This window comes from Triticum aestivum, chromosome 7D (genome assembly GCF_018294505.1).
Source record: "Triticum aestivum cultivar Chinese Spring chromosome 7D, IWGSC CS RefSeq v2.1, whole genome shotgun sequence".
Taxonomy (NCBI): domain Eukaryota; kingdom Viridiplantae; phylum Streptophyta; class Magnoliopsida; order Poales; family Poaceae; genus Triticum; species Triticum aestivum.
The window spans coordinates 268346037-268371818 of record NC_057814.1 but is presented as its reverse complement, the minus strand read 5'-3'; the positions used below and the strand labels follow the sequence as shown (position 1 = coordinate 268371818).

The 25782-nt window shown below is 44.8% G+C and overlaps 2 protein-coding genes across 2 annotated transcripts; both read left to right on the top strand.

Annotated features, from left to right (window-relative positions):
• Positions 1-5089: 5089 nt before the first annotated feature.
• Positions 5090-11666, top strand: LOC123170532 (peptidyl-prolyl cis-trans isomerase CYP71). Its single transcript, XM_044588392.1, has 14 exons — positions 5090-5397; positions 5501-5586; positions 5737-5825; positions 6067-6306; positions 6376-6497; positions 7055-7130; positions 7551-7658; positions 7745-7921; positions 8223-8440; positions 8581-8713; positions 8848-9071; positions 9325-9478; positions 9569-9671; positions 11255-11666. Exons 1-13 carry the CDS (start codon positions 5162-5164, stop codon positions 9650-9652), a joined length of 1947 nt encoding a protein of 648 aa, XP_044444327.1. The 5' UTR covers positions 5090-5161; the 3' UTR covers positions 9653-9671; positions 11255-11666.
• A 240-nt stretch (positions 11667-11906) lies between these two features.
• Positions 11907-15008, top strand: LOC123170534 (monodehydroascorbate reductase 4, cytosolic). The gene is made up of 10 exons (XM_044588393.1): positions 11907-12200; positions 12299-12370; positions 12521-12572; positions 12674-12754; positions 13013-13131; positions 13279-13498; positions 13648-13766; positions 13964-14089; positions 14258-14398; positions 14511-15008. The coding sequence occupies exons 1-10, from the start codon at positions 12147-12149 to the stop codon at positions 14832-14834; spliced, it is 1308 nt and encodes a 435-aa protein (XP_044444328.1). The 5' UTR covers positions 11907-12146; the 3' UTR covers positions 14835-15008.
• The last annotated feature ends 10774 nt before the right edge of the window (positions 15009-25782 follow it).

The window sequence follows — 25782 nt, the reverse complement described above, 5'->3', positions numbered from 1 at the left end:
CCTCCATTTCAAAGGAAGTCACACTACGCGGTCCAACCCGGCGTGCGCCGCTCAGTCGCTGACGTCACGAAGGCTTCGGCTGATACCACGACGTCGAGTGCCCATAACTGTTCCCGCGTAGTTGGTTAGTGCGTATATGCCAAATGGCCAGACTCAGATCAAATACCAAGATCTTGTTAAGCGTGTTAATTGATGTAACCGCGGACACCGACCAGGGCCAGGCCCACCTCTCACCTAGGCGGTCTCAACCTGCCATGTCGCTCCGCCACAAAGATCCACCCAGAGGGCCGTCGGGACAAAGGTCCTTTCAGCCCCCAATCCGTGAATCACTCGCGGGTGCTCCACGAGCCGACCCGACTTTAGTCACCACATGTATCATGTATAAAGTATATAGTATATACCCGTGATCACCTCCCGAGTGATCACGGCCCGATAGTATAGCACAGCAGACGGACACGAATGTAGGGCCACTGATGGAAAACTAGCATCCTATACTAAGCATGTAGGATTGCAGGTAAAGGTAACAACAGTAGTAGCAAGGACAGGCTATGCAGCAGAATAGGATTAACGGAAAGCAGTAACATGCTACACTACTCTAATGCAAGCAGTATAGAGAAGAATAGGCAATATCTGGTGATCAAGGGGGGGGGGGGCTTGCCTGGTTGCTCTGGCAAGAAGGGTTCATCGTCGATGTAGTCGATCACAGGGGTATCGGCAACGGTCTCGGAGCCTACCGGAAAGAAGTAACATAGGGGGAACATAATAAATAACAGAGCAATCAAAGGTAACACAAAGCAAGACGCGGCAATACGTTGTGCTAGGGGTGACCTAACACAGGGATAGGTGATACCGGCGAAGGGGGAAAACATCCGGGAAAGTATTCCCGGTGTTTGTCATATTCGGACAGATGAACCGGAGGTGAAATGTTGCACGTTCGCTATGCTAGGGACGTGTAGCGGACGAACGGGCTACGTATCTGGATTAGTCTGGTCGTTCTGAGCAACTTTCATGTACAAAGTATTTTCATCCGAGTTACGGATTATTTTATATTAATTTCTAAAGATTTAAAATCATTTTTAGAATTAATTAATTTAGAAAATGCAATTATGACATCAACATGATGTCAGGGTGATGTCAGCAGTCAAACAGTCAATTGACTTAGTCAAACTGACGTGTGGGTCCCACTGTCATTGTCTAAGACTAACTAAGCAGGTTTTATTAGTTTAGTTAATTGATTAGGTTAATTAAACTCGATTAATTAAGTTAATTAATTAATATATATTTTTATTCCTTTTTATCCTTTTTAAAACGTTTTGGGGGTGGGACCCCCTTGTCATAGGCACAGGGGCCTTAGCGGGCGTGTGGGTTACGGGCGCTGGCGCCCAGCCCGATTGGGCATACGCCCAGATCGAAGGGGGGAGCCACCGGCCACGAGCACGACGAGGCCGGCCACCTGAGGCGGCAGTGGCGAGGCCAGGCGAGGTGAGGCAGCGCGCGGGCGCGGCGGGTGACCAGGGGGCATGCGAGAGGAGGCGAGGTGGCGCGGCCGGGCGAGGACGGCGCCGGAGCGTGCGGCATGTAGCGGCGGTACAGGCGCGGCCGCGGAGTGCAGATGCAGCGGCAGCGTAGCGAGGCTGAGCCAGCGGCACCAAAGCGGGGAAAGCGGAGCCAAGGGGCGACGACGCGGGCAAGGGAGAGCGGGGGCAGCAGGGGCTAGGGTCACGGCGGCGACTAGCGGAGCGTTGGCCGGAGCTACGGGCAGTGGGGAGGACAAGCAGGAGCTCGTATCCGAGCTCGGGAAGGCATAATTGTGCTGTGGAGCTCACAATGGTGCTGTAGGGACAGGCAGCGGGCTTGGGGAGGCTCCGGTGGTGGCGAATTGAAGATGGCCGCCGACGATGCAGAAGGTTGAAGACGGGGTTCGGTCACGTCGTCTTGGTGCTCCTTCGGAGGCGTTCGTCGGCGTACTGGAAGAAGACCCTGAGGCAGACCTCGCAGGCACGGCATCGAGGTGGCTCCAGGGACGGTGAGCGGCGGCGGTGTTGGTGGAGATCCGACGAAGGTGTGACGATGGCCGCTGGGGAGGGGGACGACGCGGGCGTCACGACAGTGGGGGAGTCCGGCGACGAGGTAGGGGCGCTGGCGATGTGGGGCGATGGGCTCGGGGCAGTTGCCCGATCTAGATGGGGAGGAGAAGGAAATTGGGGACAAGTGGGGGGTAGTGGGCGATAGGGTTCGGGGACAGGGGATAAGGGAGTGAGGGGGGGGGGGCGGCCTGGGCCGGTTTGGGCCGGCCATCCAGCTGGGCCAGTGGCCCAAGGCCCTTGGGGAGCCGGGGGGTTTTCTTTTCTTTTGTTTTCTTTTTACTTTTTATTTATTTTTCTTTTCTGTTTTATTTCTAGTTTCTTTTTCATTTAGTTTTTATCTAATATTAAAATGATCCCTAATTTAGTAATACATTAAAACCCACTACAACAAAAGGTTTTACCCCAAAGCAATTTAGTTTAGTATTTTGTTAATTATAAAAGCATTTAAACATTGGTTTTTGCTACTGTTTTATTCACCTAAGGGTATTTAAACATTTTATAAAAATGGGGTTTTTCACCATAATTACCTATGCATTATTTGGCACGTTTAGAGCATTTTAGTTTTAATGTTTGGAAACTTTTATTGTTTGACTTTCTTTTAAAATTTGAACTGGGTTTCGAATTGACGCGAGATTAGCAACAGTAATCGAGGTGACATGGCATCATTAGCAGATGTTACTGTAGCTTGATTATCCGGGCGTCACAGTGCAACCACAAGCTATTATGGGCTCTAGCATAGTTGAGTATGTTGCATGACCTCTTCCGGTGGTAGGCTAGCAGATGTAGAGGGATGTAGGTTGGTACTATCTACCCGGGGTTAGAGTTAATGCTTCTGAAAGACCGTGTCTCGGTCATCCGTTTCTCAAACACCATGTAGTGCGAGAAATTCAACGGAGGAGATCGAGTCTTGTGGGGAAAAGTGCGCAAACCTCTGCAGAGTGTACAATCTAATCATGGTTAGCCGTGTCACCGGTTATGGACAATCTTGAGTATCTAGTACTTGGATTATCAAATGTATCTCATCACTCTATTTTAATATGTTGGGTTGATAATTACTTTTAATTGGGATTGAGTTGGAGGTACCTTCTCAATGATGTTTCAATTACCATGATAGTTAAATAAAATCTATTCCTTTATTGTAGAAAAAATTGGCTTTTCGCAAAAACATAGAACCATAGAGCCTCCACCAGCCATATATGCATGTAATGATAGCTTTTATCTGTTCATTGCTCTACTGTGTTACATTGCCAGCATATTCCATGTGCTGACCTGTTTTTGGGCTGCAACGTATTATGTTGCAGACTTTTCAGACGACGAGTAAAGGTGCGATAGGTCGTTGTCATGCACTCAGCTATGCCGTTGGAGTTGATGGACTCACTTTATCTTCCAAGCCTTACGCTGTTATCGTATTAGATGGCCTTAAGCCATATTTATTGTAATAAGTTCTCTTCTGAGACATTCGATGTGATAAGTGTGCGATTGCTACTCTGCTATAAATCCTTCGAGTACTGTGTATGTCAGCATTACCGATCCAGGGATGACACTGAAACACAGAGACTTGACCATCTGAGGTCGGGTCGCTACAGCTCCAATCGTGAAAGATCGGCCCCTAGGGTTCTACCCTACATCATAATCGCGAGGGATTGACAACCCTTTGTTCGTGTTGGGTTGCAAGGATTTGTTGTTTATGTGCAAGTTCTACTAACACGGTGTTGCGTGGTTCTCCTACTAGATTGATAACCTTGGTTCTTAACCACCTGGGGTCATGGAAGTAGAGGGGGGACTGGGGGTGGCGGAGGTGAAACCTGAGACAACCACCTGGGGTAGAGAGAGGGCGGCGGCAAGAGGGGTGGGGAGAGGGCCAGATCCGACGGAAGCAAGTCTAGGAGTGGCCAGATCGGCACCATGGTGCCTGCCACCACTGCTCATGGATGCCATGGAGGGGAGCCGCCATCAGTGGAAGCAGCCGCTGGTTGCGCCGCTCGTCTTCCCCGAAGGAGCACGGGACAATCGCTCCCCTCTTGCCTGACTGGAGGCTCGCTCGCATCCGATGCTCGTCATACGAATTGCCGCCTCCCGTGGCATCCTCCATCTGGCAGCGACAGAGCTGGTGACGAATGCGGAGGCGCGGAGGACCGACGCTAGAGGAGGCAGGCGGGGTGCGTGGGGAGTTGCGGGGATTTTTTTTAGGACGAAGGTGTACGAGAGATTAGGGTTGTGGGATTAGTGGCTTAACCGTACGTCAAACCATGGTTGATGGCTTGATGCTAAACATCAAGAGGATTTTGATCGTCAAATCCTTTAATTAGATAGATATAAGATGTAAAGTGCCTGCCTTCCGTGCGAAAGTCCTATTCTGATACCGAGCTCAAATGCACCATGATGAATAGTAAAATCAAAAAAAGTATTAAAAAATTCAAAAATTCTAATTTTTTTGCGGTATGACAAATGTTTTGTATGCTTGCATTAGCACGAATCACATTCGTGGAAGTCGTGAAAAAAAAGTACTCCAAAATGTTCTCAAAACTAGCATTTTTGAAGCATCGATTTTCTTTTTTGTCACAATTTCCATGAATGTCATTTCATGCAAAAAAAATTCAAGCATACAAAACATTTGTCAAAGTTTATCATCAATTTTTTAGATTTCTTTCATTTTTTTGATTAATATTTTTTATTTCACTGTTTAGCAGGGTGCATTTGAGCTCGGGAGCATATACTCCATGTCCCTTTTTGTGGTGCTTTTATATGAGTAAGTAAATAAGTACTCCTTCCGTCCCATAATGTAGTCGGAAAACGTCAGTGCATTATAAGACGGAGGGAGTAGATAGATAGTAGAAGTATAGATAGATAGATATATTCTCTTTCCGGCAAAAGGAAAATCAATGATGTCAAAAAAGAAAGAAAGGAAAATCAAACTCGGGGTTTTCGTGTTAGGCCAGTTTGGGCCGTACGAAACTGTAGTACTGGATCTATGCTAGTAAACCCCGTAATATTTCGCCCTACCTTCTCGAGGCCCCGAGCGCGGACACCCCCAAATCCCCCGAACCCTAGTGAAGAGAAGGCTCGAGTTCGACATGGCGACGACGAGCGAGTCCACCGCCAACTCTACCGTAACGAGCGCGACGGCCGACGGAGACACAGAGCGTGAGCAAGAGCACGGCAATGGCGCGACTGCCGCCCCTGCCGTGGTGCAGCAGGAGGAGGAGGGGGAAGAGTTGATCGGTCCGGGCCCCGCGCCGGCGCGGCAGCGGCAGAAGCGCCCGCTCCAGTTCGAGCAGGCTTTCCTCGACGCCCTCCCCTCCGCCGCCATGTGCGTCTCCTCCTCCTCGCCGTTTACTGCCATAGGATTTGTGAGGCGCTTGTGTCTGCTTCCTGGAGCAGCGGCTAACTGTGGCGGTGGTTGCCTTCTGCAGGTACGAGAAGAGTTATATGCACAGGGACGTTGTCACGCACGTCGCCGTTTCCCCTGCTGACTTCTTCATTACCGGGAGCGCAGATGGTAATTTCTTGTACACCTTGACCTGTTTTGTGCGCAGTAGTGTTTTCTGGTAGTGGATGAATCGACACGCTAGATCTATGCACCTATCAGTTTCCTTCGGCTTGTGGGAAAAGTTGGCTGATTCCGTTTCATGTTTTCTATTCTCCAAAGGACATCTGAAATTCTGGAAGAAGAAGCCCAGTGGAATCGAATTTGCTAAACATTTTCGGTCTCATCTCAGTCCTATCGAAGGCTTAGCTGTGAGTGCACACATTCTTATGTTCACTTGTTCAGTTAAGATATTATGATGCCGCATAGTACATTTAGCTTGTTAGTTGCTACTACCTCCGATCCATAAAAAGTGTCGCAGTTTTGAACTAACCTCAGTTCAAAACTAGTTCAAGACTGTGACACTTATTTTGGATCGGAGGGGGCACTATTGATTGCACTCACTTGCCATAGTACAAAGAATTGCAATTATAGCGTGATCCAGTAATGCAGGTCAGTGTTGATGGCTTACTTTGCTGCACGATCTCTAACGATCGGTCTGTCAAGATATATGATGTTGTAAACTATGACATGATGTTCATGATGCGCCTCCCGTTTGTCCCTGGGGCAATTGAGTGGGTCTATCGGCAGGGTGATGTTAAACCAAAACTTGCTGTTAGTGACCGGAATACATCTTCTGTTCACATATATGACACTCATTCTGGTTCAAATGATCCCATCATCTCCAAAGAGGTATTCTATGTTTCTTTGTGAATTCAAGTAACTAAAGGATTTGTACTTACTGAGCTTCTCTCACTGCAGATTCATGCTGGCCCTGTAAAAGTTATGAAATATAACCATGCCCAGGATGTTGTGATATCTGCTGATGCCAAAGGACTCTTGGAGTATTGGTCTCCATCCACCCTTAAGTTTCCAGAGGATGCGTATGTTCTGGCTTCTTGTAATTATTTTCAGCATCGTGTTTCTTCTGATTTTTTCTTTGCCAGAACACTTTGCTGAACAATTGCAAACTTGAGTCTGAGTGCATACTTCCACTTTCTAGTACTTTTGCTGAAAACTTGGCAACTGAAACAATGTAACAGATAGTATGTGGTTGAACCCTGCAAGTTCTAATTAGGTGTTGGTATGCTAAGTAGGGATAAAATACCAACTTTTGCTGAAAACTGGCAACTGAACAGTGTAACAGTAGTATATGGTTGAACGTGTAAGTTCTTATTAAATATTTGTACGTCAAGTAAAGATGCTTGAGTTGAAGGTATAACATATTTATAATTTTCCAACTTTAAATCTTGTTCTGCATGCCTAGGTGTTTCTGGTTGGATTAGTATTTTAATATCTATACCTTCAACTGCTATAGTTCTATGAGGTCTACTTTCACGATAGTTAAAATATATTTGCTATGGAATGTTCTTTTCCACATTGATAAATGCATTAACCCATTGACTTATCATTGCTTGACATTGCTATCTGCTTTTTGCAGGGTGAATTTTCGTTTAAAAACAGATACAAATCTATTTGAACTTGCAAAAGGCAAGACTAGTGTGTCTGCCATTGAGGTACCTTTTTATGTGATCCTTGCGTGATTAGTGTATACTGCTTCTTCATTACTTGAGCTAGGCATACAATTGCACAACAAGGACTTCGAATGCTTTGCAGCAGAATAAATATATTACTCCCAAACAATAACACAGACTGCCACACATTGTGCATTCTTTCTTTTTACCAGCATACCAATTCAATGATAGAGACACCTGAATTTGTAAGATATATCCACCCTATCACATCAGTAGCTGGCTAGATCACTTCATAGATACCTTAATATAGTAATTGGCCAAAAATGATGCCGATTGTTTAAAAAAAAAGAACTACATAGGTCTAGTGCATTTTCAAATCTGATACTTTTTAGAAACGACAATCACTGTTATTATTGTAATTATGACTGGAATAGCTCTACTTAATGAGCTGATCTTTCCCAGGTGAGCAACGATGGCACTCAATTTGTGGTCACATCCCCTGACCGCAGGATAAGGGTATTTTGGTTCAAAACTGGTAAATTAAGACGCGTGTATGATGAGTCCCTTGAGGTAAGATACTCCCTCTGTCCAGTGCTTGCACATCACAAGTAGATATGTTCGGTTTGTAATTTTGGACTGAATATTGTTACTTGTAGGTGGCACAAGATCTTCAGAAAAGTGACGTTCCGTTGTATCATCTTGATGCTATTGATTTTGGGAGAAGAATGGCTGTCGAGAAGGAAATAGAAAAGACAGAAAATGTTCCTCAACCTAATGCTGTATTCGATGAGAGCTGTAACTTCCTTATTTATGCCACCCTTTTGGGCATAAAGGTATGCCTTCGTTCCTTCCTTTTCAATTGTATTCTTTATGTACTTTGATATTACCAGTCCATTTTTGTTGTGTACTCAAGGGAATTTATCATTGATGTTAAAGAATTCTTCTGACAAAACATTTATACATACATTTGCTCATGGTGAGCCATTGACCTTTTATTACACATAATAATCATGTTCCGCTCCTAGTCGCTGATCTCATAATGAATAATGACAATGTGTACTTCTGTCTGGCATCTTACACCAGCTACTAGTGAAACATCTTTCTGTAAGACTTCTAAACATCATATATATGCAGGTTGTAAATTTGCACACAAATAAGGTTCCCCGTATCCTGGGGAAGGTAGAGAACAATGAGAGGTTTCTGAGAATTGCTCTATACCAAGGTGACAAAGGCAACAAGAAGGTTAGGAAAATTCCTTCAATAGCTGCTAATGTCAATGACACGAAGGAGCCTTTATCAGACCCTACTCTGTTATGTTGCGCCTTCAAGAAACACCGGATATATACCTTTAGGTATGCCAGTTCAAGCATTTCAGGAGAATATTTAATTAGCTGGTTTTAAACTTAGTTGCTTGGAAGGCTCTTATGAACTTTGTTCATATATGTTAGTTCTTGGAAGTTTAACATCCTTTTTTGTCCTTATTACTGTACAGTCGTAGAGAACCTGAAGAGCCTGAAGATGCCACTAAGGGTAGGGATGTTTTCAATGAAAAACCCCCACCAGAAGAACTTTTGTCTGTATCAGAATTAGGGAAGACTGCTACGACATCACTACCTGACAATTTGGTATGTTTTCTTAACATTTAGATGTGGCTGTTACTCCTTTGGTGAATGACATTAATACCCGGATTGTATGTGAAATCAGTATCTATATGTCATTTTGCATTGCCTGAATCTGTTAAATTCTTTTTCTATTTCAGGTGTTTCATACTTCAATGGGTGATATTCACTTGAGACTATATCCAGAAGAGTGTCCTAAAACTGTGGAAAATTTCACTACTCACTGCCGAAATGGTTATTATGATAATCTAATATTTCATCGTGTAATTAAAGGATTCATGGTCCAGACTGGGGATCCTTTGGGGGATGGTACTGGTGGGCAATCAATCTGGGGCAGGGAGTTTGAAGATGAATTTCACAAAAGGTATTTTAGCTATATGACACATTTTTCTTGTTTGCACAAAATGAGTCTTTTTTTCCATCTCAATGTACATTAGCGATTATGGTAAATTTATTACTCAGGGAAAACAATATATTTATGGTGTTAAAAAACAATATATTTATGGTCGACTAAATACAGTTTTGACGTACGCACTGCCTTGTTGAAGAGAGAACTGCCTTTTATGGATGATCTATCCCTTAGGCTTACAGTGACAACTTTATTGGTCGTATTGCAGCTTGAGACATGACAGGCCATTTACACTTTCAATGGCTAACGCGGGACCAAATACTAATGGTTCTCAATTCTTTATCACCACTGTGGCAACTCCATGGCTAGATAACAAACATACAGTGTTTGGTAGAGTTGTGAAAGGGATGGATGTTGTTCAGGTATCAAACTTTTGCATATTCCTTTAGTGCCTGAACGTTGTCTTTTCATTTCCTTTATTGTCTTCTTAACATTTCATTTTGTGTTTAAAGCAAATTGAGAAGGTCAAGACGGACAAAAATGACAAGCCGTATCAGGATGTGAAGATCTTGAATGTTACAGTTCCCAAGACATAAGCTCCTGTTTAATCAATTGGTCAGTAGTTCTCTCGCTTTTTTCCTTTAACATCACCACTCACTTCACGATTTTGGTCTGTTCTGGACTTAATTTTCAAGTTTTCTTGTTGTACATCTGGAGGCAAACCTGTCCATGTTTGAAAATATGTTCCTGTATTAACAGTCTATTTATCTAATACTCCCTCCGTCCCAAAATAAGGAGTGAATAGCATAAAACTACCACTTTTCGCGTTAGGGTTCCAAAAAACTAGCAAAAATTCGTTTGTGACTGATACCTACCAGAATCGGCGTAGGCTGTTTCATAAAACCCAAATCACTGAGTGCTTATCAATTGATCGTGATTATGACAGTTAGGGCCCGCATGTAAGATAACCATTTTTTGACCGTTTTGTTTCGAAAAAAATAATAATTTTTTTGACCGTTTGTTTGACTGTTAACTTACATGTGTGGCTCACATGTCAGTTGTCTCCTACCTCTCTTTCTTCTCTCCCTCTTCTCCCCTGATCTCTCTCCAGCACTGCCGCCGCCCTGTAAAAAATGGGAGAAAACCACCCAGTCCGGCGATGCGACGAGCAGGCAAGCAGGGCAACATGGCCGCACGCAGTGGCACGCTGCAGTAGGAGAGGTGGGCATGCACTGGAGCTGCTCGATCTGGAGCTCGGGGCGCCATGGCGGCTCGGTGTTCCTGCGGGACAAGAGAGCTTAGAGAAAGGGAAACGAGAAGATGGGGAGGAGAGATGGCACACACACGGCGGCGGAGCTCCCACCGGCGAGGGACACGGGACAACGGGGAGGCTGAACGGTGCTGGACGCGGGATATCACCGGCAAGGAGCAGTAGGTAGTAGCGGCAAGGAGGAGGAGCAGCAGCTAGCGGCAGGGAGGAGGAGCAGCAGCAGCTAGCGGCAGGGAGAAGGAGCAGCAGCAGCGGTCGTGCTACAAGGAGCGGCGGCGGCGGCGGCCATAGGCGAGGCAGTTGAGGTCTAGACCGGCCGGATCCTGATGATCTGGAGCATGGACCCGATTGCTTTTCAAACAAATTACAAGGACCCAATTGCTTACTTAAAATATTTGTAGGGACCTGATTGTTTTTTTAGAAAATATTTGCAGGGACCTGATTGCTTTAAAAAAATTATAGGGGTTATTCTGTAAAAATGAGGGCATATTTCTAAATTCTAAAAAAAATTGAGGGATTGAAGAATTTTATTTTTATTTGAGTGAGGAAGAGACACTCACACATAGGCCCCACAGGTAAGTTAACGGTCAAACAAACAGTCAAAGAAACGATTCTCTTACGTGCAGGCCCCAACTGTCATAATCGCGTTCAATTGATAAGCACTCGGCGATTTGGGCTTTTTGAAACAGCCGACGTGGATTCTGGTAGGTATCAGTCACAAACAAATTTTTGGTAGTTTTTCGGAACCCTAACGCGAAAAGTGGTAGTTTTATGCTATTTCACTTCAAAATAAGTGACGTGGTTTTGGTTCAAACTAAAACCATGTCACTTATTTTGGGACGGAGGGAATGATGCACTGTTCTTTTTGGTGGATTTCTTTTCATCAATGTTTGGCTCCATCATTCATTGCCATCGTTCTCATGTGCAGGGTTGCTACATCACGGGCCGTATGATGATTTGCTGACCTGTTTTACAATAAATGGGCTCCCCTCAATTCTCCCAGGAGAGGTGTTGTTTTCTGCTGTGGTGCTTGGAGTTTGGCCTTCTTCAGCAGAGGGAGCAGGACCAATGCAACTTGTGTCTTGGGTAATGTCTGCAGTACGAAAGCAACAGTGAGCCTTTGAACGAGAAGCATGGATCAAAAGCATACCATAACATTTTTCTCCGTCGACAGAATTATCTCCCAACGTTAGTAGGGGAAAGCTAACATATGTTTCCAAAATTTTCACGGTTAAGCTTGTAACTTGATGAGAATGGTTAGTGGAAAATGTCTGATAGTAACAAATTCCCTTTATTGTATTTTATATTGCTTAACGTGAGGATTGTCGCTTGACGATGCATTGGTAACCGGCACCAGGTCGACCGACGTTGACGGCTGAATTGATGGTGTCTGACCAAGTGTAGACGGACAGGAAGGTGGAATCTTTCCTTCGGTTAGCCGTTGGTGTGTGTTCTCCTTTTCTATTGGTATAACACAAATATGATGCCGCCCGTGAACCTGGACTCGGTAGGAGGCCCATATGATAGCGAATCTTACGTCAGCTCTTAGGTTTGCATTCCGTTTCTGTTTTTTTCCTCCCTCTTCTTCATTCTGGTGGGGAAAGGCTAGTTAGCCGCCACCGAGGAAATGGTGACCCCATCGGTCAACCCTGGGTCGGCCACGTGGACGCCAAAAGCAGCGGAAACGTAAGCGGCCAGGGGAGGCGAGGGAATAAAAAGCCAGCGAACGGCCGCGTTTTCCTCCCACCTTCCTCTCCTCCGCCCTTCCGTTTCTTCCTCGCAATTCGCTGCTGCGCTCCATCCATCGATCCGTCGGGGAGATGGCGTCGGAGAAGCACTTCAAGTACGTCATCCTCGGCGGCGGAGTCGCTGCGGTTCGTACTCTCCTCCCTCCGAGTCTGCTTCCTGTCGTCTCTGTGGAATGTATGTTTTGGTTGGATTCTCACGCTTGTCTCTTTGTTTGACATGACAGGGATACGCCGCGAGGGAGTTCGGCAAGCAGGGCGTCCAGCCCGGGGAGCTCGCCATCATCTCCAAGGAGTCCGTACGTCGCTCTACCTTCCCGCCCGCCGCATGGCCTCTGCCCAAATCGAATCATTTCTTCTACCCCAAAACACAAAAAGAAATTTGGAACCGAGCCTGTCTAACGGTCAACCTGATGTTGTTGCTGTTGCTGTTGTGTTTGCGTTTTCAGGTGGCTCCGTATGAGCGTCCTGCGCTCAGCAAGGGCTACCTCTTTCCCCAGAGTAAGAAACATGCCTGCAGACACAACTGCTGACTGAATTTTTGTTACCCGCCGCAGCGCTTCTCGCTCAACTCTAAACGTGTCTTCCTTCCGTGCAAGCAGATGCCGCCAGGCTTCCAGGATTCCACACCTGCGTCGGGAGCGGCGGGGAGAAGCTCTTGCCCGAATGGTACACGGAAAAAGGTGAGGAACATGTCCTGTCCCCACCGTGGAGAGTGGTTGGCTACTCATTCTTTAAGATTAACCAGAGGAAACTACGTGATGATTAGTCAAACAAAACTGAGGAGTTCTCCTGGAGTTTATGTTACTTTAACACCAACAGAACAACATGTCTCAAGTTTATGTTACTATCTGACAGCTTAGTCGAAAAATGCGCAGAAAAGAGCATCTAGTGTGTTCTCTTCAAGATTTTTGCACTTCTGAGAAAGTGTCTGTCTGCAGGCATTGAGCTGATCCTGAGCACGGAAATTGTCAAGGCTGATCTTGCCTCCAAGACATTGACCAGTGCAGCTGGAGCAACCTTCACCTATGAGACCTTGCTCATCGCCACTGGCTCCTCGGTGAGTTCCCAACTGTTAATTTCTCACTGCAACATAATAATCTGCAGCTTGCGCTATTGGTACTGAACTTATTAATCGTGCTTTTGCTGAGTCAATCTCTTCATAAATATGTCTACTCATTGTATTTGTATTTCTCTGCTTGCTCAGACCATAAAGCTCACTGACTTTGGCGTTCAAGGAGCGGAATCAAACAACATATTGTATCTAAGGGAAATTGATGACGCCGACAAGTTGGTCGCAGCTATGCAAGCAAAGAAGGATGGGAAGGCCGTCGTTGTTGGAGGTGGCTACATAGGACTTGAGCTCAGCGCAGCACTGAAAATCAACAATTTCGATGTCACTATGGTGTACCCAGAGCCGTGGTGCAGTAAGTCTGACTGTTCTTGTCTGTTAAGCTTACAGCGTTGCATTTTTTGAATATTTAGCAGCAAAGAAACACCAATCTCTCGATACTTACACACATGGATGATGATGTTAATGAAATCTGACACGGGGAATGCCAACTCTCTTTTGCAGTGCCCCGTCTCTTCACTGCCGGCATTGCTCATTTCTACGAGGGTTACTACGCTAGCAAAGGAATCAATATCGTGAAGGGTACTGTGGCTAGTGGTTTTGATGCTGATGCCAATGGAGATGTGAGTTCTGACTTCTGAGTATACCTCTGCAGTTTCAGTTTGATAGTGGTGTTTGAAGTGAAGGACTTGAATCTGTTTTTCGTTTCAGTTTGATAGTGGTGTTTGAAGTGAAGGACTTGAATCTGTTTTTCGTTTCAGTTTGATAGTGGTGTTTGAAGTGAAGGACTTGAATCTGTTTTTCTCTCTTTGCTTGGCAGGTTAGTGTGGTGAAGCTGAAGGATGGAAGAGTACTCGATGCCGACATCGTCATCGTTGGAGTCGGTGGCAGGCCGCTGACAGGCCTCTTCAAAGGCCAAGTTGAAGAGGATAAGGGTGGACTCAAGGTTAGTTTCACTCTTGTGCTGATGAATGCATCCAACTGACACTTGGACAAAATATTATCCAACTGATTGGCTCAACCTAATTAGCAACTGTACACATCACTTTGTGCACCTTGTCCTTGCCGCTGCCTTAAGGTTTGACATTATCTTTTATCTTGTGTTTTCACCCAGACTGACACATTCTTCGAAACAAGCGTCGCTGGTGTATATGCCATCGGTGATGTGGCGACTTTCCCCATGAAGCTGTACAACGAGCCGAGGAGAGTGGAGCACGTCGACCATGCTCGGAAATCAGCCGAGCAGGCAGTAAAGGTGAGCAATCCTTGTTAGGCCCCATTCACAAAACCCGGTAGGATTCAACTGTTTGTTTTCCAGTGAAATTCCACAAGACATGTAACACAAGCGTTTTTCAATTTGTATGTAGGCGATCAAGGCCAAGGAGTCCGGCGAGTCCGTGGCGGAGTACGACTACCTGCCCTACTTCTATTCGAGGTCGTTCGATGTCGCGTGGCAGTTCTACGGCGAGAACGTTGGCGAGACGGTGCTGTTCGGGGACAACGACCCAGCGGTGGCCAAGCCCAAGTTCGGCACCTACTGGGTCAAGGACGGCAAGGTCATCGGTGTGTTCCTAGAGGGCGGCTCCGCCGACGAGAATCAGGCCATCGCCAAGGTCGCCAGGGCCCAGCCGCCGGTGGCCGACGTGGAGGCGCTCGGCAAGGAAGGCCTTGATTTCGCCACCAAGATCTGAAGATTCCTCTATCTGTCGACGCGTGTTAATGTTGTGTTTGTCCCTCCCCTGCCGATGCTTCCTATAGTTCCTAGCTCAGAAGTGTGATTCGATTTTTCATTTTGGAGTTTGATGGTGTTGCTGTGACCACTATGACAGAATTCGAATAAATTTAGTAGCATCTCTGGTTCTGCATTCTTTAGGTTATATATCTTTGCTTCTACTCCCTCCTTTTCGGTCTATAAAGCTTAATTTAAAAATCTCACCAACCAAGGTAGATGGTGAGTGGTGGAATACTTTCTATAGTTTACAAAAGCACCCAATTAATGCTTTTGTTTTCCTTAAAAAAGTTTGTTTACCAATGCACTAATTGCAATGCATGCATGCATAAATTAGATGCATTGGTCAATTTTCTCTTAATACTTGCATGCAATGATTTAATGTATCTTGGAATCTGAACATGAAACAACCAATTTGCCTGAGTGCGTGGGACCCACTCATAAGGTTTGTTGGACCCGGCTAAGCCCCCTCCCGGTAGGGCTAGAGCGACAGCAAAGAAATGGTCTTCTTAGGTTTGGAAATTTTACTACCTCCTGTCGAAGAGCCATGAAACAACCAAATTGAGCCTTATAAAATGAAAAAACTAAAATTTTGAGATAAGTCCTATAAACCGGAAAGGAGGGAGTAGTTGGCAAGGCGTGATTAGGACTAAGAATTTCATGCCAAATTGAACAAGATCAAAGGGAACCGGGATCCAAATGAGGTCTTGCCCTGATAAAATTCTTGGTGGATTTTAGTTGAAAATATGAAAATTAATTCTACCATGGAGCTGATCCCGGCTCCGTAGGCTGAACTTTATCATGCAGAAAAGAAGCAAGGCCTGCACAAGTTTGGGGACATAGCAAGCGCTCTGAGGCCTGCACAACGCAATTCATGCTTAGGGGAGGTGCTTAAAAAAACCCAGTTTTTCTTAAACATCGGTGCTAATTTATAGACGGTAAATGCTTAATTAGGTAGCCATCCTATAGAGATAAGCACTCATGCTTAAGAAAAAATGGTTTTATTTACCAAGCACCCCCACCCTCTAAGTAGTGCAGAGTAAAAAGGTGAAACTCCTCGCTTTGTGTCTTCTTCCTTTCCAGCTTGTTGCGGGGAATCAGGGCTCATTTTCGGCTTGTATAAAAACTGCTGGAATGAGGCCCGACGGTCTTAATTCCTAATGCTACTCCTACTGCTATTGCTATTATTACTGCTTTTGAGCAAATGCAGTGGAATGGTATTTGTATTTGCACCAGAGAAGGAAGCTCGATGACAGATAAACCGGGATTTAACAGTAAGAAGAAGGCAACCATAGTACACGGCACCCACTGCTAACGAATGAGATTGATGTCCCAAACCAACACAGGTTCAAGACTAAATGCAGAACCAAGAATGTCGTGTGTATAGGAAGCCACAAGGCTCAAACTCGTTGCCCCGCTAAGCACCGGAGGTTGTCAGATCGAAGATGTTGGTGTTCCACTCTTTCCAGATTCTCCAGTAAATAGGATAGTGGCGTTGTCAAAGTTGCACCACATACTTTTTGGAGGGATCCTCCTCACCTGAATCCACTAGTCCTTCACGTCTAGGAAAAAGCTATCCACTGACATTTGTCCCTGCTCCACTGCAACATGCACTAGACCCGCCTTGCCAGATACAGGCATCGAGCCCATTTCCTTTTAACCGTCTTATGCCTGACTCACTGCAAAACATTTCTCTTTCTACGCTTGTACTTGGTTTACACTCCTTGCCTTTCATCTGACTTTGCCATTGAGAAATTGTTTGTTTTCAACTGGATTGGATCCCGAACCAAGAGCAGTTGTCAAACAGGAAATCACCTCCACCAACGGCAAGCTGGGCACATGGATACCAGTCATATCCACAGACGCAAACAAAGAGATGTCCTTTTCTTGCACACCAAATCCTGCAATAATCACTCGAAACAAGGTGGGGATTTGAATATTGGAAGCTTCAGGAGCTATACTCACTAATGAACGGGGAAATGCATTGGAGCACTTGGGTGCCACACCCCTATATGAAAATAACATTAAAAGAATATCAGGAAATTTTAAAAAATTCTAAAATTTTAGGATATCAAACCTGGGTGCCCATTGTACACCCGTGTTCAACCTCGTGGGGAATGGGTGCCCGTGGTATCCGCGGCGAAGGAAATACGGTCCGACATACGCTCCATCCAATTTTTTTCTATACATATGAACTTTTTGTCTTTTTACTGACATTACCACGGGCACCCATTCCCACGAAACTGAACACGGTTGTACAACAGGCGTCCAGGTTTCATATTTCAAAATTTGAGGATTTTTTGAAATTTCCTAATATATTTTTAATGTTATTTCATATAGGGGTGTGTGTGGCACCCGAGAGGCACAAATCCTCTTCCGGAATGAATGTGGTCATTGAACGTGGGTGGACACCTGTGATGCTAGCTTGAGGTCGAATCCAATTGCATTGTGGTAATTGATGCGGTTAAAGATCCACATGTTTTCTTGGGGGCTCAGGCTGCCACTATTGTTGAATGCTTACAACTTGCAAAAGATAGGACAAGTCAAGCTCATCACATGCCGCTCTTCAACCAGCCGCTCTCGGATGGCCACATCAAGGCAATTCTTGCCCTATTCGGATGGGATGCCTCCATACTGCCGCTTGGGGACCATGAGGGCATCGTGGAGGACCGACACTAGTGTCGGCCGTGGTGGTTCTATGTGTAGGCTGTTCAAATGAATACGACATCCTTCAAAACACTAGTGTCGAATGTACGGGGCCTCAATAACCTGACACGTCAGAATGCTATCTTTCAGGTGGTTAACGCGGCTAGCCCGAGCATTGTATGTCTCCAAGAGACAAAAATGGAGATTGTATCAGCGGAGGTGGTAGCCCACTCTCTTGGGAATAAATTTGATAGTTTCTACTTCCTGTCTGCGACGGGCACGAGGGGAGGCATCCCCCTCGCATGGGATGCTTCAGACGTCACACTATCCCACCCGCATTACAAAACTAATGTGCTCACGATGCTAGTCACACATACTAGAGGCTCGCAATGGTGGATGACCGGCGTCTATGGCCTGCAACATGACCATGAAAAAATCGAGTTCATGCAAGAGTTGGTCGACATCCGAGAGTTTATTGCCGGGCCATGGGTAGCTGTGGGCGGCTTCAACTTATTGGTCAACCCGGATGATAAAAGAATTACACTTGTGAACATGTGCATGATGGCACGTTTTCGTGCAAAGCTGAACAACTTGGAACTCAAAGAGATATACTTAAATGGGCGGGGGTATACGTGGTCAAATGAGCGGGCACAAACAACCATGGAGAGAATTGATCATATCTTCACCACGTCATCTTGGGAGGAGCTATATCCGACATGTCACCTCGCGGCGCTTGATCGGCTCTTCGGTCTCGGACCACTGCCCGCTACTACTGGACTTGGATGTGGAACTCCGCTTGGGCAGACCCTTCAAATTGAAGCATTTTGGACAAAAGCAGAGGGCATCATACAAATTGTGGAGGAGGCATGGAACTCCGTACCAAGTGAGGGTAATCCTTATGTCGTCCTTGACCTCAAACTTCGGGCCACGGCAAAAAGCCTCAAGAAATGGAGCGACTGGTGGATAGGCAATGTAAATTGGGATTGCCATGGGGGTCATTTTTCTCCTTGACAAGGCAATGGACACTAGGGCACTGTCGGAGCAGGAGCGCGGCCTAAGGTACCTACTTAAACTGAAACTCCTTGGTCTATGCTCCCTGGAACGAACAATTGCACGACAAAGATCAAGGATCCTCTCCCTCCGCGAGGGGGATGCCAACACCAGCTTCTTCCACCAACATGCATGCCACTGGCAGAGACGGAACATGATCACCACCATTCGACATGGGGATACAACTACAACCGGACATGAAGAGATTGCCAGCGAAGTGGATAACTATTATACAAGTGTGTTTGCCGGCGCACCTTCGAGAGCCCGCACCAACGATCTCAGCCTCCTCCAGATACCGACCATGAACCTGTCTCACCTCGAAGATCCTTTCACTGTGGAGGAGGTGGAGAAAATTGTGAAGAACATGCCCATGGACAAGGCGCCAGGGCCCGACGTATTTACGGGACGGTTCTATGCATCGTGCTGGCATGTCATAAAAGGTGATCTTATGAGGGCACTCCAAGCTTTCTACCATGGTGATATGAGAGGCCTGCCAGCAATTAACAAGGCGATTGTGGCTCTACTCCCTAAGAAGGACGGTGCGGTGGACATTCGGGATTTCAGGCCAGTGAGCCTAGTACCCGGTGCGATCAAGATCTTTGACAAGACGTTGTCGACAAGACTTGCAGAAGACTTGCCTTCTATAGTGGGGAAGCACCAAAGTGCATTCGTCAGAGGCTGATCCATACATGTTAACTTCATGCTAGTCCAATGCACCGCACGAAGACTGCATGCCCTTCGAGACCCAGCAATTATGCTCAAACTTGACATCTCAAAAGCATATGATTCGGTGCAGTGGCCCTTCCTCCTTGAAGTTCTCTGTGTGGCCGGCTTTGGTGAACGTTGGATTGCATGGATATGTGGGCTATTGGCAAGCTGATCGACAAGAATCATGATCCATGGAACACCGGGAAGACCAATTTACAATACCACGGATCTGAGACAAGGTGCCCCTCTCTCTCCAATGCTCTTCATCCAGATCATGCAACCATTGCATTGTATGTTCGAATTGGCAACCTTGAGGGGCTTACTTGCTCCTCTAGCAAGGACAGGGTTGAAGCACCGTCTATCAATGTTCGCCCACGATGTCATGATCTTCTTGAAGACAAATGAGCTCGACCTACACGCGTGTGCATCATTAATCAGGCTATTTGGTGAAGCGTCGGGGCTGCGAGTTAACCTATCTAAAAGTGAGGCATACCCAATACAATGCTCCATCGAGACTATGGAGGCAGGCTGCCCGAGAGGAGTCTTTCCATGCAAGTACCTAGGATTGCCACTCGCCCTACGAAAGCAATCCCACGTCCAACTAACCGACCTAGTGGACCAACTCGCTGCAGCTCTACTGAAGTGGAAGGCGGCCAAGATGCCCAAGAGTGGAAGAATGTTGCTAGTCCAATCCGTGCTCTGTGCGGTGCCGTTGCACGCGATGATGGCGCTGGACCTCCCGCAGAAGACAATCGCACCAATGAACAAAATCTGCCGCAGTTTCTTGTGGTGCGCGGAGGCAAGCTCGACCGGCGGCCATTGTGCCGTCGCATGGGAGACCGTGTTCTCTCCCAAATGGGCGGGTGGACTCAGACTTCCAAACTTGAAGTGGATGAATACTGCCATTGAAAGTGCGTTATATCGACTAGAGGGGGGTGAATAGGCGATTTTTACAAATTCGTCACTGAGGAAATTCGACTTGAGGAATTTCCTAAGCCACTGACTACTTGCAGTGGAATAAGTACTCAGGTGCATGCATAACAGAGCAGTAGCATAGTCATCATGATGAAATAAAACATACACAGAGCACAAGTAGCGTGAAACATGATAAGGAGGCTAAAGACAAAGTGACTGAAGAATTAGGATTGAGGAAATTGAGAAAGTCTTCAAACAGTAATGATCAAGTGCATCAACACACGAATGAGGAAATGAAAGGGTTGAGGAAATAGAACCAGTAGCTTGGTGAAGACGATGATTTGGTAGACCAGTTCCAACTGCTGTGACAGTCGTACGTCTGGTTGGAGTGGCTAGGTATTTAAACCTGAGGACACACAGTCCTCGCCGTCCTTGATATAAGATCACACAGACCTCGCCCAATCACTCATGGTAAGTCTTCAGGTGACTTCCAAACCTTCACAGACCCGGTCACTCAGTGATCCACAATTTCCTCTTGTATGCTCTAGACCATGACGCCTAACCATCTGGAGGATGCACAGTCCTCAAAGGTAACAAGCGTCAGATCCACACAGGAAGAATCTCTTCAGTGATGCTCAATCACTTTGGGTTTGTAGGTGTTTGGGTTTGGGTTTTCCTCACTTGATGATTTTCGCTCAAAGTCCTCGGAGGATGGGATGCTCTCAATGACAAGTGCCAGTTTCTCTCGGAGCAGCTGATACGTCTCCAACGTATCTATAATTTTTGATTGCTCCATGCTATATTATATTCTGTTTTGGACATTATTGGGCTTTATTATACACTTTTATATTATTTTTGGGACTAACCTATTAACCAGAGGCCCAGCCCAGAATTGCTGTTTTTTGCCTATTTCAGAGTTTCGCAGAAAAAGAATATCAAACGGAGTCCAAACGGAATGAAACCTTCGGGAACGTGATTTTCGGAACGAACGTGATTCAGAGGACTTGGACCCTACGTCAAGACATCAACCAGGAGGGCACGAGGTAGGGGGGCGCGCCTACCCCCCAGGCGCGCCCTCCACCCTCGTGGGCCCCCCTGTTGCTCCACCGACGTACTCCTTCCTCCTATATATGCCTACGTACCCCCAAACTACCAAATACGGAGCCAAAAACCTAATTCCACCGCCGCAACCTTCTGTACCCGTGAGATCCCATCTTGGGGCCTGTTCTGGAGCTCCGCCGGAGGGGGCATCGATCACGGAGGGCTTCTACATCAACACCATAGCCTCTTCGATGATGTGTGAGTAGTTTACCTCAGACCTTCGGGTCCATAGTTATTAGCTAGATGGCTTCTTCTCTCTTTTTGGATCTCAATACAATGTTCTCCCCCTCTCTCGTGGAGATCTATTCGATGTAATCTTCTTTTGCGGTGTGTTTGTTGAGACCGATGAATTGTGGGTTTATGATCAAGTTTATCTATGAACAATATTTGAATCTTCTCTGAATTCTTTTATGTATGATTGGTTATCTTTGCAAGTCTCTTATCAGTTTGGTTTGGCCTACTAGATTGATCTTTCTTGCAATGGGAGAAGTGCTTAGCTTTGGGTTCAATCTTGCGGTGTCCTTTCCCAGTGACAGCAGGGGCAGCAAGGCACGTATTGTATTGTTGCCATCGAGGATAAAAATATGGGGTTTATATCATAATGCATGAGTTTATCCCTCTACATCATGTCATCTTGCTTAAAGCGTTACTCTGTTCTTATGAACTTAATACTCTAGATGCATGCTGGATAGCGGTCGATGTGTGGAGTAATAGTAGTAGATGCAGGTAGGAGTCGGTCTAGTTGTCTCGGACGTGATGCCTATATACATGATCATACCTAGATATTCTCATAACTATGCTCAATTCTGTCAATTGCTCAACAGTAATTTGTTCACCCACCGTAATACTTATGCTCTTGAGAGAAGCCACTAGTGAAACCTATGGCCCCTGGGTCTATTTTCCATCATATTAATCTTCCAACACTTAGTTATTTTTGTTGCCTTCTATTTTACTTTGCATCTTTATCATAAAAATACCAAAAATATTATCTTATCATATCTATCAGATCTCACTCTCGTAAGTGACCGTGTGGGGATTGACAACCCCTTATCGCGTTGGTTGCGAGGATTTATTTGTTTGTGTAGGTGCGAGGGACTCGTGCGTGGCCTCCTACTGGATCGATACCTTGGTTCTCAAAAACTGAGGGAAATACTTACGCTACTTTGCTGCATCACCCTTTCCTCTTCAAGGGAAAACCAACGCAGTGCTCAAGAGGTAGCAAGAAGGATTTCTGGCGCCGTTGCCGGGGAGTCTATGCAAAAGTCAACATACCAAGTACCCATCACAAACCCTTATCTCCCACATTACATTATTTGCCATTTGCCTCTCGTTTTCCTCTCCCCCACTTCACCTTGCCGTTTTATTCGCCCTCTCTCTTTTCCGTTCGCCTCCTTTTTGTTTGCTTCTTGTTTGCTCGTGTGTTGGATTGCTTGCTTGTCACGATGGCTCAAGATAATACTAAATTGTGTGACTTCACCAATACCAACAACAATGATTTCCTTAGCACTCTGATTGCTCCTCTTACCGATACTGAATCTTGTGAAATCAATACTGCTTTATTGAATCTTGTCATGAAAGATCAATTCGCCGGCCTTCCTAGTGAAGATGCGGCTACCCATCTAAATAGCTTCGTTGATTTGTGTGATATGCAAAAGAAGAAAGATGTGGATAATGATAGTGTTAAATTGAATCTATTTCCTTTTTCGCTTAGATATCGTGCTAAAGCTTGGTTTTCGTCTTTGCCTAAAAATAGTATTTTCCTCCCGCTAAGATTATCTCTCTTAGAAACGATATTATGAATTTTAAGCAACTTGATCATGAACATGTTGCACAAGCTTGGGAGAGGATGAAATTAATGATATGTAATTGCCCTACGCATGGTTTGAATTTGTGGATGATTATACAATTTTTTATGCCGGATTGAATTTTGCTTCTAGAAATCTTTTAGATTCGGCCGCGGGAGGCACTTTTATGGAAATCACTTTAGGAGAAGCTACTAAACTCCTAGATAATATTATGGTTAATTATTCTCAATGGCACACTGAAAGATCTACTAATAAAAAAGTGCATGCGATAGAAGAAATTAATGTTTTGAGTGGAAAGATGGATGAACTTATGAAATTATTTGCTACTAAGAGTGTTCCTTCTGATCCTAATGATATGCATTTGTCTACTTTGATTAAGAATAATAATGAATCTATGGATGTGAATTTTGTTGGTAGGAATAATTTCGGTAACAACGCGTATAGAGGAAACTTTAATCATAGGCCGTATCCTAGTAATTCCTCTAATAATTATGGTAATTCCTACAACAATTCTTATGGAAATTTTAATAAGATGCCTTCTGAATTTGAGACTAGTGTTAAAGAATTTATGAATTCGCAAAAGAATTTCAATGCTTTGCTTGAAGAAAAATTGCTTAAAGTTGATGAATTGGCTAGGAACGTTGATAGAATTTCTCTTGATGTTGATTCTTTGAAACTTAGATCTATTCCACCTAAGCATGATATCAATGAGTCTCTCAAAGCCATGAGAATTTCCATTGATGAGTGCAAAGAAAGAACCGCTAGGATGCGTGCTAAGAAAGATTGTTTTGTGAAAGCGTGTTCTTCTAGTTTCTTTGAAAATAAAGATGAAGATCTAAAGGTTATTGATGTGTCCCCTATTAAATCTTTGTTTTGCAATATGAATCTTGATAATGATGGGACTGAATATGATCCACCTTTACCTAGAAGGCGTTCCAGAAATTCGGAGTTTTTATATCTTGATGCTAAAATTGATAAAAGTGGGATTGAAGAGATCAAAACATTAGATATTAATGAACCCACTATTTTGGATTTCAAGGAATTTAATTATGATAACTGCTCTTTGATAGATTGTATTTCCTTGTTGCAATCCGTGCTAAATTCTCCTCATGCTTATAGTCAAAATAAAGCCTTTACCAAACACATCGTTGATGCTTTGATGCAATCTTATGAAGAAAAACTTGAGTTGGAAGTTTCTATCCCTAGAAAACTTTATGATGAGTGGGAACCTACTATTAAAATTAAAATTAAAGATCATGAATGCTATGCTTTGTGTGATTTGGGTCCTAGTGTTTCCACGATTCCAAAGACTTTGTGCGATTTGTTAGGTTTCCGTGATTTTGATGATTGCTCTTTAAACTTGCACCTTGCGGATTCCACCATTAAGAAACCTATGGGAAGAATTAATGATGTTCTTATTGTTGCAAATAGGAACTATGTGCCCGTAGATTTTATTGTTCTTGATATGGATTGCAATCCTTCATGTCCTATTATTCTTGGTAGACCTTTCCTTAGAACGATCGGTGCAATTATTGATATGAAGGAAGGAAATATTAGATTCCAATTTCCGTTAAGGAAAGGCATGGAACACTTTCCTAGAAAGAAAATAAAATTACCTTATGAATCTATCATGAGAGCCACTTATGGATTGCCTACCAAAGATGGCAATACCTAGATCTATCCTTGCTTTTATGCCTAGCTAGGGGCGTTAAACGATAGCGCTTGTTGGGAGGCAACCCAATTTTATTTTTAGTTTTTTGCTTTTTGCTTCTATTTAGGAATAAATCTTTGATCTAGCCTCTGGTTAGATGTGTTTTATGAAGGAAATATGCCCTAGAGGCAATAATAAAGTTATTATTTATATTTCCTTATTTCATGATAAATGTTTATTATTCATGCTAGAATTGTATTAACCGGAAACTTAGTACATGTGTGAATACATAGACAAATAGAGTGTCACTAGTATGCCTCTACTTAACTAGCTCGTTGAATCAAAGATGGTTAAGTTTCCTAGCCATAGACATGAGTTGTCATTTGATTAACGGGATCACATCATTAGAGAATGATGTGATTGACTTGACCCATTCCGTTAGCTTAGCATTTGATCGTTTAGTATATTGCTATTGCTTTCTTCATGACTTATACATGTTCCTATGACTATGAGATTATGCAACTCACGAATACCGGAGGAACACTTTGTGTGCTACCAAACGTCACAACGTAACTGGGTGATTATAAAGGTGTTCTATAGGTGTCTCCAAAGGTACTTGTTGGGTTGGCATAGATCGAGATTAGGATTTGTCACTCCGATTGTCGGAGAGGTATCTCCGAGCCCTCTCGGTAATGCACATCACTATAAGCCTTGCAAGCAATGCAACTAATGAGTTAGTTGCGGGATGATGCATTAAGGAACGAGTAAAGAGACTTGCCGGTAACGAGATTGAACTAGGTATTGAGATACCGACGATCGAATCTCGGGCAAGTAACATACCGATGACAAAGGGAACAACGTATGTTGTTATGCGGTTTGACCGATAAAGATCTTCGTAGAATATGTGGGAGCCAATATGAGCATCCAGGTTCCGCTATTGGTTATTGACCAGAGACGTGTCTCGGTCATGTCTACATAGTTCTCGAAACCGTAGGGTCCGCACGCTTAAAGTTCGGCGACGATCGATATTATGA

Coding starts and splice junctions, on each gene's coding strand:
- LOC123170534 (XM_044588393.1), top strand. CDS start 12,147: ATGGCGTCGGAGAAGCACTTCAAGTACGTCATCCTCGGCGGCGGAGTC. Junction 12,371..12,520: donor CCATCATCTCCAAGGAGTCC/GTACGTCGCTCT, acceptor TTGCGTTTTCAG/GTGGCTCCGTATGAGCGTCC. Junction 12,755..13,012: donor CGAATGGTACACGGAAAAAG/GTGAGGAACATG, acceptor GTCTGTCTGCAG/GCATTGAGCTGATCCTGAGC.
- LOC123170532 (XM_044588392.1), top strand. CDS start 5,162: ATGGCGACGACGAGCGAGTCCACCGCCAACTCTACCGTAACGAGCGCG. Junction 7,131..7,550: donor CTAGTGTGTCTGCCATTGAG/GTACCTTTTTAT, acceptor GATCTTTCCCAG/GTGAGCAACGATGGCACTCA. Junction 8,441..8,580: donor CACCGGATATATACCTTTAG/GTATGCCAGTTC, acceptor ATTACTGTACAG/TCGTAGAGAACCTGAAGAGC.